The sequence below is a fragment of the Siphateles boraxobius genome, unplaced genomic scaffold (genome assembly GCF_051911475.1).
Source record: "Siphateles boraxobius isolate OS27281-9 unplaced genomic scaffold, OSU_SipBor_1 130, whole genome shotgun sequence".
In the NCBI taxonomy this organism is placed as follows: Eukaryota; Metazoa; Chordata; class Actinopteri; order Cypriniformes; family Leuciscidae; genus Siphateles; species Siphateles boraxobius.
The window spans coordinates 37,619,061-37,635,765 of NW_027508734.1; the positions used below are offsets into that span (position 1 = coordinate 37,619,061).

Here is a 16,705-nt window from a genome sequence, read left to right on the forward strand (position 1 = left end):
TCCTCTTATTATTCGTTTTCTTCGTGGTACATTGAGGCTGAGGCCTGCACTGCACTCTAGAGCACCGGCTTGGGATTTGGCCATTGTACTTGAGGGTCTGGCCCTGGCTCCCTTCGAGCCTATTGAAGAGGTTTCAGAGAAGTTCCTTACACTAAAGACTCTATTTCTACTCGCTATTTCTTCTATCAAGAGAATTGGAGATCTGCAAGCCCTGTCGGTGGCTTCTTCATGTTTGGAATTTGCACCTGGTATGGTGAAAGCATTTTTACACCCTAGGCCGGGTTATATTCCTAAGGTCCCCACTAATGTGGCGAGCCCTATTGTGCTGCAGGCTTTTTGCCCTCCACCTTTCAATACCCCAGATCAGGAAAGTCTCAATCTGTTATGGCCCCTTAGGGCTTTGGATGCCTACGTTCACAGAGCTGCCCTGTGGCGTAGATCACAGCAGTTATTTGTCTGCTTCGGTTCAACCAAGAAGGGTTGCCCTGCATCGAGGCAGGTAATGAGCAAGTGGGTAGTTGAGGCTATCTCACTTGCTTATGAAGCGGCTGGACAGCCTTCACCTATGGCTGTCCGCGCCCATTCTACAAGGAGTATGGCTGCCTCTAAGGCTTTAATTTCAGGTGTTTCCCTTCAGGGCATTTGTAATGCGGCAGGCTGGTCCTCACCGCATACATTTGTCAGATTTTACGACCTAGACCTCTCCACTCCCGGGGCTAGGCTGCTTGTTTCCTAGTGTGCGCAAGGACTCCACACAGAACGGGCATTTCTCATTATGGCGTAGTGGGTATGGGGTTCCCACCGCGTCTCAACGCAGCTCGAGTTCCCTTGAAAGGGAACGTCTCAGGTTACGTATGTAACCCTGGTTCCCTGATAGGGAACGAGATGCTGCGTTCTCCTGCCATACTTCCTGCATGCCCTGATTGACTTGCTTCAGGCTTTTTCAGAAGCTGTCGCGGTCTGTTTTCAGGGGTGCTTTATAGCTTCCTGGTCTATGACGTCACCCGCCTATGACGTCTCGCTCTTCCATTGGACTGATTATACACGTGCTTCACGACGCAATCACGCAGAGCGTTCCCACCGCGTCTCAATGCAGCATCTCGTTCCCTATCAGGGAACCAGGGTTACATACGTAACCTGAGACGTTTTGTAAATTGTAAAACAAAGCATCAAATAACACAGTTTTGTGCTGGTTATCAAATAAATAGGGAGCCAAATAAAATGATACCTGAAGAAAAAAAGCGGAAGAAAAGTTTCCTCCTGATGTTAAAAAAAAAAAAAATCCTCTGTTTTCATTTTCATCAAAAGTGCATCTGCCTTACTGATCACTGTTATTATCACTTTATTTCTCATTGTTGTTTAATCACTGGGTCAAATCATGACAAATACTCAGACTTCAGGGGCCATGAAAACAAAACCGAGCAATTAAAGTGTATCAATGCAATTTGATGACATTTTAAGCATTATCAATGAAGGAAAAAATCATGAATATTTACAAACATAGTTAGCAGTAAGAAATGTTGATTGTAAAAAGCTGATTGTAACTCTTAATGATAATGAGAATTAATGAAAAGCATTGATTAATCTGGTATAATGTTCATTTCTACATATACTAATACACATTTCATGGGATTTTATGTAACATAAGGCACATTTGTATTTAAATTTTATATATGTTGTGGTTTTTCATTTTCATTTGTCTGACTCTGTACTTTAATCGATGTTGATGTTGTCGTCTTTGTTGTCATGTTTTGTATGTTAATTTCTTTGCTACTGCAGCAAAACTAATCACCCCTCGTGGACAAATAAAGGTGAATTGTAAATTTTAAAATGTGTATTTTACATAAAATGTGGTTCAACCACATGTACGAAATTATTCAACCCTCATTGCAAATCAGGTTTATTGGCAAAATCTACAGGATTTTAGCGGTTTGCAATGAACAAATCAAACAAAAATAATTGAAATAGCTCAACACAACAAATGTTTCAAGTGGTTTCCCCAAATTCAACTGAAAATGCAACTTTTAATGACTTCTTTAGTCTCCAAATTATTCAACCCCCTGAATAGAATCCCTCACAACAGCACAGTTCTGCAGCAAACAGGTGTTGTCTCAAGCACACCTGATGCAACTAATCAAGGGGTTCATTAGTTGTACCAGTTGTGCTTGTGCTAGAACACATGCAACAATGACCATAAATCATACAATATGTATTTTGTTTGCTGAGAGACACAAAATAAGTTATCAATATGCTTATCAAAAACTGTTTATAAAATACAACAAAAACACAACAAAAAATGATCATAAAAGTACTTTTTATTTGTGCGCTGAAATCTGCGCTGAAGTCTTCAGAATCTATATGACTTCTTTTTGTGAGGAACAGACCCAAACTGAAGTTTTTTAATCAATGATCCTCAGTAGCAAGAATAGTCCCACAATCTTTACAAAATGTGTTGCCTCAAGACATTACAACAAAGGTTTTACATTACTGATATCAAATATCTATATCCGCTCATTGACTCTCATCTGAAACTTTTTGACTTGCAAATGGCCTGCAATAATTTAAAGACCCACTCGTTACACATAAATCACGTAATAGTTCATATTTTGCTTACAAATACGATTTAGTTTTAATCCAAAAAATTCATTTTTGGAATACTCTCTCTCTCTCTCTCTCTCTCTCTCTCCCTATATATAGCGCTATTAGCTATATACCGTTACTATATTTTGTTTAATATTTCACTAATTAGACACATTTACTTCATAGAGAGCCTTTTCTTTTATCCCAATTATACTTTCTGTTGTCAGTGTTTCTTTGTCTGGACACAAACACGGTGCGTGGTATCAGTATTGGTATAAGTGCATCCCTAAAAATAGCTAATAGCCTATATAATATGGCATATTTCATATTAAAGTTTTTAATGTTGTTTATATGTCTATGTGGTGTTTTTACTGTGCTTTAAGACAAATCATGTGCAAAGTCATAAGTCAACACCATTGCTGAGTATGTTCTTGTGGCGAACAGGACGAGGCCGAGGGACGTGAGAGAACGGAGCGAGGCCGGTGGTGCGAGTGTTAATAAGCGACACCATGTATTCTAAATGAATCAAGGGTGTAGAGTTACATTCAAGCAATTTTAAGGCATGAATAAATTATTTTTTCACTGGAAAAAAAAACAGTATAAATATGTAATTTTGGTTATCAAAGATGAGTTTTAAGGGATACAATTAGTAATTACCGGGGGACTTTAATTTGTAACTCAAACCTTGAAGAAAGAAAGGATTCTCATCAACATGCATTTCTCTAAAAATAAAAAACTGTCTGTTAAATTATATCATTTATTTATGGGAGATTTTCATCTTGATACATTCAGACCATGGAAAATAAAGGCAAAATTATGATAATCACGTAGTCAAGCAGTCAAGATTGACATTTGTAATCCCAAAGAAGCTTAATGACAGACAGGCAGACGTACAAAGGTAAATGTGAATTCCCTTCAGCTATTGTGGTTATTACAACACCATTCCCATTGGCAGAGTTTGTCTGTTGGCTTGGTCTGCCTCAGCTGTCTGGCAGAGATCAGAATGTTTAGCAATAAGATTAACGTCACCCCATTTTTGTGCCATGAGCAATACACTTATCCTAACATTAGTTAGTTAACCATATTTTTTTGCATAGCTATGGATGAAGCCAACTATATTCAATAAGACTTGGCTCCCATTGCCGAGCCAAGTTTAATAAAAGCAACAATATAGTGGAATCACAGGTGTGAATGAGGAAAATAATATACTGCAGCATGCAATGAATATTTAATGACATGCAGCTGCCATAAATGGATCCAGTAGGCACTTATTCCACATGGATTAGATTTAGGATAATTTTCTACAAGGCAATGCCTGATTTAATACATCTTTGTAGGGCAGAGCTAATCATGCTTCCCTGTAGCAGCATCAAGCAAGAAGGGGTTAAAGTGAAAATAATTCCTGAGCCTGATTTAATATTTTTTTTATGTTTGGGGGTGGGGGGGTGGGGGGCATCAGGAGAACAGTTTCCTCCTGATGTTAAAAATAAACATTAAAAATGTAATGTTTTAAATTTTAAACATTTAATTGGCTTCAAAAATTATAACAGCTTTTAATTAAAGTGAATTTAAATCAATCCTCACTTAAACCCATAAAAAAGTCATATTTACCAGTGCCTTTCCTGTCTAACAGGTATGAAATATACAGAAATTGAGTAAGGTTATAAAACAGTCCGCACTGCATAAACTATAAATGAAATATAGATTAATCCTTATTAAAGCTACAAGCGTTCTTTAGTCAAGAGCAGTTATCTGTTCCCTTTATTCTTTGGTTAACTTTACTGACAGAGAGAATTAGTGGCTGCTGTCACTTTAAGATCTGCTGCTGACAGAATCTCAATCATCTCATTCTCTCACAACTCTTTACTTCCATTTAAGATTTTATTTAACTCATTTAAGATTGTTCTTGTGAGAATACTCGACAAAACTGACATTTTGGCATAAATGTGTGTGTTGTTGTTTGTTCAAGCGTGGAAGATAACTCAATACTGACACGCTTTTGTCTTGTCGTGCATGAATGGTTTAAAAGCATTTGCGTTAATAAGTGCGTGATCATATAACCCTAGCTAAAGGATGACAGAAAGAACGGATGCTGCGTTAATTGCGTTAAATATTTGAACACGTTAAAGCTGGACACATTTTTTTACACAGGCTCGGTCCTGCCCCTCCGTGGCAATGACTGCGTGCGGTTAAAACTCATAACAAACGAATTTGAAAGTGGGGGGGGGGCACAAACGGGATTTTGGAAAGTGGGGGGGACATGTCCCACCTGTCCGCATAGGAAATTATGCCCGTGGGTAGGACATCATCCCTGCTTCTGCTTCTGATAGGCTCGTAACGTTAGTTAGAGCTGCATTCCTCTCATATGATTGGTAGGTGGAATCAATTGACCCAAAAAAAAAAAAAAAATTAAAATTAAAAAAAAAACACACAAAAAAAATTAAACTACAAAGAAAAAAAAAACTGATGCTTTTATCATTACCTGTATTTGTATTCATTACCTGGTTAACCTTTGGGGGCTGTCTAAACGAGCAGAACAAAGTTCTGATGTTCATGCATCTTTAATGCATATCACAGTACACTGACATAGTCAAAGATCATTATTTCATGAATTTTGCATAGTGTAGTACACGATGACTCACACAAGCTACGCTCCAGCGAGAAGCAGAGGGCGCGGGATGGCTGTAAGTGCAGTATGAGCCTGTTTCTATTTGTTACCCTGATGGATAAGCAGTGTTCTCACAGCGTGGGAGATGCATTTAGGGCCTGCTAGAATTACACATGGAAATAAGATTTGCTGCATTTACGAGATTGGTTGTGGGTTTGTGTGTGCGTGTTATGGCTTTACTCACGGTTGTCCTTCTGGTGTGTTTTCTGGTATGGAAATTGTATAAGACACGTTGGTGAACTGAGGAGCTCTTGGACCTGCGATGATGGACACTACGGCGGGAGGACTGCGGCTGCCCTGGCGGTCGGCAGCCACCACTGTTAGAAGGTATTCTCTGTCTCTCTGCAGGGGGAGGCCTGTCGTCCGAACGTGACCGTTCTTCCTGTCCACCTCGAATCTCCCATCACCTCCTGATGTACAACAGAACTTATCAACTTCATAGACCTGAAAATGAGTTCTTAATGTAAATATGTTGAGCACATGCATATTGTTGCTGTCGGGTGGAAACCATGTATGTCCAATACCGATACTTTTCAGGAAATGAAAAAGAAAAAAAAAGTATTTTGTAAATAATTAAACACTGCTGTCAAAGTTCATATTTTATGCATATGTCATGATATTATCAACATTTTCCCAAAATCAAGCTCAAATGGAGTTCTCATGTATCTCATGTTATAAAAGATGAAGTGCTACACAAAGGCTATTTGAGACAGTATGAGACTATGACTTGATAACAAATGACTAAGACACTCTTCTCCGATCCTCATACAATTTTACATACATACAGTATTAGCCTTTATATATAGATAGTTTCATGAGTAATGAAAATTCTGTATTTATTCAAACAAGCAGTTCTTTATTTACTCTTGCATTGGAAACAAGCAAAGACGTTATCTTCTTTCATAATAGAGGCAGGGTGGAGTTAAGAGGTTTGACCGACAGTTTAAGGACCCAATGGAGTTACGAGGTTTAGTCACAAGCTCTTTTAATACCTTTCATTGGTTAGACATGTGCAAAACCCACAGACAGACGTAAAGGGTAACCAACAGTAATGATTTATGAAAAAATAAAAATGATGTAAAATGGAGATAACAAGTTTCCACCTGACAGCAACAATATATCATGATGGTAACACTTTGCAATACGGTTCAAGGAATCATCTAACAATGAAAAATATAGAATTTATTTCTAGGGCAGGGCTCCAGAAAAATTTCTCAGTTGGTCGCACCAGCACATGATTTTTTTGTTTCTACAATATGGTATTAATCAATGCATGCTAATGAATAGTTGTCTTTTAAACTCCTCATGTTTGGAAAAATGTTTTAATCTTTTAACTATCAAATGAAAACGATAAAAACAACTATCAAAAAAATCCCACCATGTATGTTTTTTTAATTTCTGAGATTATATTTGCCTTTGCCTATATATTTTATATTGCCACTGTGCTCTCGTCATCAGTTGTGTCTGAGTCTGTATGCTGGCTTGTTGGCTCGTCCTTAAAAAGCAGCAGCTGCTGATACAATAGCAACGGTGTTCTGTTGTGCACGTGCAAAATTAACTGGTACTTCTTGACATTCTACTGTTACCTTCTACTACGGAAAAATAGCAGATTTGCCGTAGTCAATAATACGTGACAGATTAGATAAGTCCCTGCAGTTTCACACCGCAAGCTTGAGCTTCACGTCAGCTTCACTCGCACTGCAGACACACAAGAGTATTCACACTGGAAGCGTTTGTACAGCGTCAAAGCAGTGGCTCCAAAGCTCCATATAAGTGATCATTTCTTTACAAAGCCTAGCCTATAAATTTGTTTTTATAAGTTGGTCATTTATAAACTTGATAGTCTCGAAAGATTGTTTTAACATGGGATGTGTACAACATTCGTATGTAAATGGTAAACACCAAACACAACCAAGAAAATATGCACCGCTCACGCTTGGGGTGTGAAACGGCCTTGAAACTGCCGTAATGCAAGTGCAGGTAGGCAGACACCGATTGAGTGTGTGACCATGCACTCGCATAAATGCGACCACGTCAAATTGTAACATGCACATGCTCCAGTCTCAGTCTGGAGCCCTGATCTAGGGTAATGTTTATTTCTACATATACTACAACCCCAAATCAGAAAAAGTTGGGACATTTTGGAAAATGCAATAAAATATATGTATTATATATAAAATATATTGTTCATTATATTTAACCTTTTATTAGCTGACAAAAGTACAAAGAAACATTTTCCAATGTTTTCACTGACCAACATAATTGTATTTTGTAAATATGAACAAATTTTGATTTTAATGGCTGCAACACACCCCAAAAAAGTTGGGACAGAGACCAAATAAAAGTGAAAAGATTATCCAAATTAGATTATCCAACTATTTTGAAACAGTCCACAATGAGCAGGTGAATTGGTAATATTTGAGGGTATCGTGTTTGGGTGTAAAAGTGCTTAGTAAAGTGTAAAAGCAAATATGGGTCATGGCTCATCACTTTGTGCCAAATATCTTGAGAGAATTGTCAAACAATTAAAAAATCAAATTTCTCAATGCAAGATTGCAAAGCATTTATGCCTTTCATCATCTTCCATACATAATATTGTCACAAGATTCAGGGAATCCAGAGAAATCTCAGTCTGTGTTGGGCAAGGCAGAAGACCTCTGTTGAATGTGTGTGACCTTGGAGCCCTCAGATGGCATTGCACAAGATACCATCATACTACTCTGTTAAATACAGCCATATGTGCTCAGGAGTGATTTGAAAAACCGTTTTCACTGAACACAGTCTGACTCTGCATTAAGAAATGCCACTTGAATATCTGTTACTCAAGGAGAGAGCTTTATATCAGTTCTATGTGGAGATGCCGGCGAGTTCCCTGGGCCTGAGCTCATCTCAGATGGTCTAGAAGACAGTGGGAATGTGTGCTGTGGTCAGATGAGTCCATGTTTCAGCTTGTTTTTGGAAAAAGAATGGACACAGTGTCTCAGGCCCAAAGACGAAAGGGACCAACCAGACTTTCACCAGCGACAGGTGCAAAAGCAAACATCTGTGCTGGTATTGAGGTGCATCATTGCAAACGGTATGGGTTGCATTATAACTTGCATTATTGTGAAGGTACCAATGACATGGAGGCATATATTTGGATCGTACAGAGACATAAACTGCCATCAAGATGACATCTTTCCTGGGAAGCAAGACAATGCCAGGCCTCATTCTGCACGTGCTAAAACTGAATAGTTTCTAGACACTCTGCACCATTGAAAGGATGTGCCTGCCTGTTAACTGCAGTCCAGATATGTCTCTTATGGAAAATGTTTGACCCATTATGAAAAGGAGAATCAGGCAACGATGACCACAGACTGTTGAGCGGCTGTCTTGTATCAGACAAGATTGGGCAAATATTCCACTAGCAAAACTCCAACAATTAGTATCCTCAACTCTCAAATAATTAAAACGTGTAATTAAAAGGAAAGGCGAAGTGACACAGTGGTAAACATGTCTCTGTCCCAGCTTTTTTGGGGTGTGTTGCAGCCATCAAAATCAAAATTTCATATTTACAAAATACAATTATGTTGGTCAGTGAAAACATTGGACAACTTTTCTGTGTACTTTTGTCAGTTAATAAAAGGTTAAATAGAATGAACAAATCACAGATTCTTGATTTTATTGCATTTTACAAAATGTCCCAAGTTTTTCTGATTTGGGATTGTACTATATTGTCAGTATACTACATGCACTACTAACATTTACTATAAAAATGGTTGTACATTTTTGTGGAAACCATGATACTTTTTTCAGGATTCTGTGATGAACAGAAAGTTCAAAACAACAGCATTTATTTGAAATAGAAACAAGGATTGTATCATTACAAATGTCTTAACTGTTACTTCATCAATTCTATATGCATCCTTGCTGAAAAAAGGTAGTTAATAAAAGTTAATTATACGTATGAATTTATTAAGGAGGCAAATAGGAAAGTCTCCTTACCATCAGACAGGAAATATTCCACCTCTCCATTGACGCCCTCATCACCATCTCTGGCTTGAAGCTTGTAGACTAGTGAGTTTGGTGGGGCACTAGCAGAGACCACACACAGGTAGGGCAAAGGGACCATTGTCCATTCTGGGGCATTGTCATTGACATCCATCACCGTCAAATCCACTCTCACTGTATACCAGTCTGAACCTGTAAATATACGATATTCAATTATCAACTGTTTTGAGAAATGTCTGTAATCATAAATTTAATAAATCAAATTTAAAAAACAAACAAACAAAAAAAAACAGAGAAGGCAAAGGAGAAATAAACAAGCTATTTTGAAATAGCTGGAGAGGTTTATTTTTATTGGGCGTTATGTTTGGTATTTTCAGTTTGACACAGGACAAAATAGCCCATTGGCCCTGCATGACTGTGTCATGACATGGGTTTCTTCACAGCAAGTCCTCAGAGCAGTTTCATAAACTTAGTTTCAAGTTTTGATGTTTATTTTCCACAAAAAAAATACTGAGCTACAAAACATCACAGATGCAGAGAAACATTTACATGCAAGTTGGAGAGAATGGCAGATACTAATGAGAGGAGTGTTTTCCTCACGGCGGCGCTTGCTACGTTTAGCTGCTGTGTCGCCTCATTAAACATTCCTTCCTTATCACAATCATCGCCTTGCAAAGCAACAGAACTGAAAACAGTTTCAGCACACATTTATGGACGACGCGGAATCATCATGGAAATGCATGAACGAAAATGCTAAAGGACAAAAAGAAAGAAAAACGTGTCAGCCATAAAGCAGAAACAACCCGCCGGTGTCTTCTCTCCTTTGTGTTACTTTTCAGACTTGTTAAATCGACCCTTCAAACTCATCTCCCCATTTCCATTTATTTCATTTTCTTTTCACTTTCTCAAAAAATTCCTCTCTTGCTCTCACTTTTTTTTCCCTAGGAGAGATATAAATAGTGGACTGTCTGTTAGAAGATGTGGAGTGACAGTCACGGGCTCTTTGATTCCCCAGGTGATTGGCCCTTTCATTGCCTGTGACAGCTCACCTGCTGCCTTACACTTTGCTGGGAAGACAGAGAAGAAGAGCAAGAGCAAGAGAAAGAGAGAGAAAGGCCGAGCGACAGAAGTGGGGGTTAGTAGGGGAGACTTAGAAAAAGATTAACTTAAGCTCCAGGTTTGGATCAATATAAAATGATAATTAATAATAGATTAATAGATAGAGGAGGTGGGCAAGTGAGATCGATATATCTATATATATATATATATATATAAATTATTCTGACCCCTTGTAAATGTTACATGTTTTTATCTGGTTAATTTCACTGATTTTAATGTGTTATTTAATCCTAATTATTTTTTATTAGTAATTTTCAAATTCACTGCCCTTGTTTAAAAAAAAGTTAATTTTATTCAATTAAAAGTAATAGAAAAAAATTATGTTTAATTTAAAATTGTGGCAACAGATTACAGGCAATATTATTAATTAAATTTAACACATTAGAATTGAGTAATAATTAATCAAAATAATTCCTTAAAAGTTAACCATTTTCAAATGAGTAAACTGAGAGAGACTGATTGGTCGTCTGAGTAAAATGAGCCCGCCCCCCTGACTCTGATCCAGAGCTATGTTACATACAAAATCCCTATGCATTTTAAACAAAAATAGCAGACAGACGTCAAAGAAGAAGTAATAAGTCTTTATTTTTATTGCCAACATTGAAGATACCTGATGTTAACAAGCAGAATCACTGAAGGAGAAAACCGTAATTTTGTGTCACCATTATGGAGATTAGTGTTTGTTTTAGTTGAACTCTTGACCCTTAACTCATTAACTGAGTAATAACAGCCAGATGAACAATTAGAACATGTAATCTGTTGGTGTTGGTTGTTATTTAACAATCATTGTTTCACAATCATTTGACCTAAATCACTGAATTTTATTTGAACTGCAGCATGCTTTATAATTGTCACCACTGTTGAGATTCACAGGCTGATTCTTGAAAAAATTGAGTAAATTCAACTCATAATAATTTAGCTAAACTTATGAATATAATTAATCTGAAATTACTTATAAAATATAAGTACAACCAATTAAAAAAAAATATAAGTACACTCAACTTAAAAAATATATCTGGATTTAGATAATTTTATTTTGTGAAACAACTTGACATAATAAAATTAAGTAAAGTCAACATAACATTTTTTCATATATATATATATATATATATTATTTGTGTGTGTGTGTGTGTGTGTGTGTGTGTGTGTGTGTGTGTGTGTGTGTGTGTGTGTGTGAGTGTGTACACTTAACTTGACGAAAAACGGGATTGACGCACTGCAAGCAGAGAGATGATTTATGCTTGCCTCCACAAAATTGTCTTCGGCTGACAGCCAGCTGTCTTTGAAATGATTTTAGTACTTTTGCTGCAGACAGACGCAAGTGTGTTTCTGTATCTTTTCTTTGAAAACAAAACCAAAGGTTATAAAAAAAGAAGAATAAATATGAAGCAAGCAATTCTATCCATTTTGACGCCTTTTCATTTATAGCGGCGATGGTTACCAAGCAACACGATTACGCGCCACTGCAGCTTGATGACGCAAGCGTACCGCGGTTCGGATACAAATAATATAATGTGAACACAGTCCATCGGGGGCAGGGGTAGGGGGGAGCAATCGAACTCGGGTTCGGAACAGGCAATCGAACCAAGTGTGAAAGCGCCCGGGTTGATTCCGAGATGGCAAATTATTTTTACTTGAACTAAAACTAAAAGTTAATTAGAATATTACTGAATGAGGCACATTTATAAAGTTAACCCTTTTTTCAGTGTTTAAAAGCGTTTAATAAAAAAAGATTTTTTGTTTGCTTTTATGGTGAATGCTTGTGATATCCCTAATTTTTAAGTGTCTTTGGATAAAAGCATCTTCCAAATGAATAAATGTAAATGTAGCATGAAAACAATGTTTATTTCCACAATATTGTAGTGACAAAGTGGGTGGGTGGAGCAGCACTTGACAAAACAAAACATAAGATTATTCATAACAAATGAATACATCTGTACAGTAAAAAAACAAAACAAAACAAAAAAACAGCTTACCCTTAAATCACAGTCACATTTAGGCTATGTTTACACATAGCCGAGTATTTAGAGAAACGAATATTTCCCCACCCTCCGTTTTCAATAATAACATCGTGCACACAACCCACATAAATACGCCATCATAACCAGGGCTCTCAAGTTTTATCAAAAGCTTAGAGTGAGATTTAGGGGAGGAGCCACCCAAATATTTGCAGCAGCGGTCCCTCGACCCAACCAAATTCGCTTCAATTTTTGCTAGCAGTTCAATTTTGCCTATTGTTCATAATTGACCAGCACAAATGGAAATTATAACAATTGTTAAATCTGATAAAAAGACAAATTCATCCAAATAAAATAAATAGTTATATTTAAAAAATACAAATTTATTGAAAAATAAAAATAAATTTGACCCCAAACAAGCCAAATGAACATCAGTGCTCAATGTACATAACATTGTGTCATAACAACTTGCCCTGAGCATGTATGTCAAGACCCAAACCGGTCACCTTTACATGGGCCATCGGATGCCCATTTTCCACAAGTTGGTATGATTCTTTTGGGTCTTCATGTAAAGTTTGTAACATACTTTGGTTAAAATGTCTCAATGGTTGTGTAAAAAAACACCCTTTTTACCTCTTCAAAAACAGCTCTGTTCACACAGTGACCCGTTCCGGTGCATGTCTCTTTAAATGATAATGAGCAACAACTTTTTGGCTTTTTGAGGATTAAAAAAAAGTGAATGGATTTTTTTCATTGCATGGTGATTGTGTCCACACACTGCAAAGACACATTTATTTGTAAATACCATATAAAAGTGTATTTTGCATCCGATGACCCCTTTAAAAGCAGTTGGAGATTTTTTGAATGCATCAAAAATAATTTAACACGAATTTGGCTATACTCCTCAACATCAGCTCTCACTGTCTTTGATCACAGGCAAGAGATATCGTCCAGGAATCGTAAAATCAAAATGCTAAAAAAAATAAAAAATAAATGAAGATGTCCGCAATCCGCATTCATCAGATCGTGCTCTTTCAACTTCCACTCCGTGTGTGCGCGTGTTGTCTAGTAACGATCGTGCTTGCAGCGGGAACACATAATTTACCCGGAAACAACTAATTCTAATTTCTGATTGGCTGGTAGCTAGGATTTAACTCAGTATAACTCGAGACAGCTGCTATGAACTCGGCAGAAACTTCCCTCCGTTTGCCTGCGGCTCGTCCATTAATTGTATAGCGGGACAAGTTCCCTTACTCCTCAGCGTGAGAAATACAAGGTGTGGCGTGTGAGCGTGTGAACGGGTTGAAATGCGTGTGTCTCACGCCCAATGCGTGAGACTTGAGAGCCCTGATCATAACTATAACAAACCTATGGGTGGCAGTGTAGGGAGAAGGATAAAGCCATGCAAGCCAATCAGAATCCTCAGAATCAACAAGAGAGAACCTAAAACCCCGTTTCTCCCAGTTGACACGGCAACACATAACCGGCGTTTTCAGAAATCTCCAATTTGGCCAGAGTTTTTAGAAATAATCATTTTCTGTGATAAAAATGGGGTTTTCGTGTAAATGAGAGGCCAAACCACAGGGAAATATCTGCGTTTTCCCTTCGTGTAAACGGGGCCTTGGTTTGTTTTAGGTTCTTGGACTTTCTGTTTTGTTTGCATGCATGTGTTTCTTGTTCACACATTTATGCGTTTCTTGTTCTAGTTTCCCACCACTCATCAGTCACCATGGAAACTAACATCAATCATCACAGCCGTTTGTAATTCTATTGTCATCACTACCCAGATAGCACAAGTCTATTTGATGTGATGTTTACATCTGGAAGACGTATTTTTAGGAGTGTTTGCTCATCTGCAATACGTCTATAGGACGTTTCCTGTCAGATGTCAAATAGACGTTTAGAAGATGTCAGTTTAACATGCATTCTAAATCATTACATCTTAAAGACATCTTCTAAACGTCTATTTGACATCTGACAGGAAACGTCCTATAGACGTATTGCAGATGAGCAAACACTCTTAAAAATACGTTTTCCAGATGTAAACATCACATTAAATAGACTTGTGCTATCTGGGTATGTATTTAAGTCCACCTGTGCTCACTTCTGTGGATTTAAGCATAACAACAGCATTACATAATAAATAAGAATGGATGAGCCACATTTGAAGCCCCTATAAAACAGCCTATATATATATATATATATATATATTCACAATTCCACACTTACGAAACATTTTCTCTTGAATTCTATATCAATCCAGCAGGTTCCGACGCTGACCATGAACAATAGAATGATCAAAACAAAATAACTTCCATTTTAACCATCAAACTTAACAATACTGGAAGGGTCTACAACACCGCATGGTGTTTATGGTCATATATATATATATATATATATAATTTTTTATTTTATTTTTTACTGCACCTCTGGATGAACATGTTTTCAACTTTAAATCAATTTTGATATTTTACAGGATACAATGTTGGTGGTACAATACAGAAAATAAAAAAAGCTGATTAAAGGCTGACAATCTTATTCTTATATTAATATTTAAAAATATACTTCAGTCAAACAGGAAGCCATTTTGCTTCAAACCAGAGCTTTTTTTTCTCTTTTTTTTCTTTTGAATATAATGTGTGTATTCATCCATTTCAAGCAAAGTAGTTTGCATTGTTCACTCAATGGTTACGCCACATTAAAGTTTTTGTATTGCAATTTTTTGAAAGTACTAACTAATAAAAATACCATTATCTGTTTGAAGATATTTAGAAAACATTTTAAGTTGAAAGTTCACATCCTTTTTTCTCTCTAAAAACAAACAAACAATGCTACTCTACTTTGAAATGTGCGTTCCGTGTCAGAATGTGTTTTTGTTTTGTGATCCCACTAGTATTTCGACACCCTGGGTTACCAATTGGTGGAAAACTCAGTGTAATGCAGCATTGGAAGTCAGTATACAAACGTATGGAGTTATTATTGTGCCATAATTAAACAAACAAATACAGCATTTTCCAAACAAACTCAATCTGCTTTGCAAAGGAAAACTCGACTCGCAAACAAACATAAAGCAATGTGCAAGTGAAAAGGTCAATTTGAGCGAAAATGCAGTGGAGTAACACATATGCATTGTGTTTTGCAAATATGAATAAATGAGCCTAGATAATATTTCACAAATAAATACAAACCATCCTACAAATTGCATGTAACCTTTGAACAAATACCAAATCTAGTGCATACAAATGCATATCTGTCTGATTCTGAGACACTTGGCTTTTTATGAGATCTCTCGGCTCGATTTTCTCACAAATAAATGAAATGTTCGCATTCATTTATGGAGAACGAAAGAAATAGACTCGTCCAGGCAGATTTTCTCACAAATGCAGTTGAGCAACTTCCTCTTCTTAAACAGTAGATGGCGCTAAGCTAGGGGATTAATTTAGCGCTAGTCTCCCGGGAGAAGCACTGATTTGAAATGTGAGCTTGCCTTTGCCTACAGCTGAGGAAAATGAGCGGTGAACATGTGAATTTCTGTCTTACTGTATCTATAATTAACCTTTTTGAGGTTTTCTTTTGCAAAATGTTATTACATATTTAGACAGAAATCCAAATTAGCACTTAAATGTTATGTTGACTTTACTTAATTTATTATGTCAAGGGGTTGCACGAAATAAAATTATCTAAATCCAGATATATTTTTTTAAGTTGAATGTACTTATATTTTGTAAATTGGTTGTACTTATAAAATATAAGTAATTTCAGATTAATTATATTCATAAGTTCAGCTAAATTATTATGAGTTGAAAAAATGTACTAAATTTTTTCAAGAATCAGCCTGTGAATCTCAACAGTGGTGACAATTATAAAGCATGCTGCAGTTCAAATAAAATTCAGTGATTCAGGTCAAATGATTGTGAAATAATGATTGTTAAATGTGACCCCGCCTGTGAACCCCCGGCTAAAGACAGAATCTAATTATGAGTAAAAGAGCGTCAAAGTAGTCATAGCCATAAAAATGACAAAAATAAGTCATGTGTGTTTATTAATGTAAATGATAGATTATATCAAGGGTTTTGAGATGCAATACTCACATTTTCATTTATAACATGATAAATACTAAAATGAATGATTTTATTGACACTACCTTATACTTTTGCGCAAAAAAAAATACCGGACGTGGGCTTTCTATACATTTCAATCGTCTCTGGGTTTATTTTTCGGCTCAACAAGACCTGCTAATTCTTATATCATTCAGTTCAGGAACTTCTTTTCTACTTATTTCTATTAGAAAGAGTGAACAGACCTTAATATCAATCCGCACGAGCGGCAATCAGGTCAACGCAATGAAAAAAAAGAGAGACTTAAACCGGGTTCAGATGTCTGAGGAGAT

The 16,705-nt window shown here is 36.7% G+C and overlaps 1 protein-coding gene across 1 annotated transcript in view; it reads right to left on the bottom strand.

The window, feature by feature from the left end:
• LOC143737618 (neural-cadherin) overlaps positions 1 to 16,705 on the bottom strand; it is a 394,396-nt gene that overhangs the window by 242,171 nt on the left and 135,520 nt on the right. The window contains exons 2-3 of the mRNA XM_077229313.1: positions 9,233 to 9,430; positions 5,433 to 5,658 (exon numbers count right to left, since the gene is read on the bottom strand). Coding sequence (XP_077085428.1) covers positions 5,433 to 5,658; positions 9,233 to 9,430 — 424 coding nt within the window. The remainder of the gene's footprint in view (positions 1 to 5,432; positions 5,659 to 9,232; positions 9,431 to 16,705) is intronic.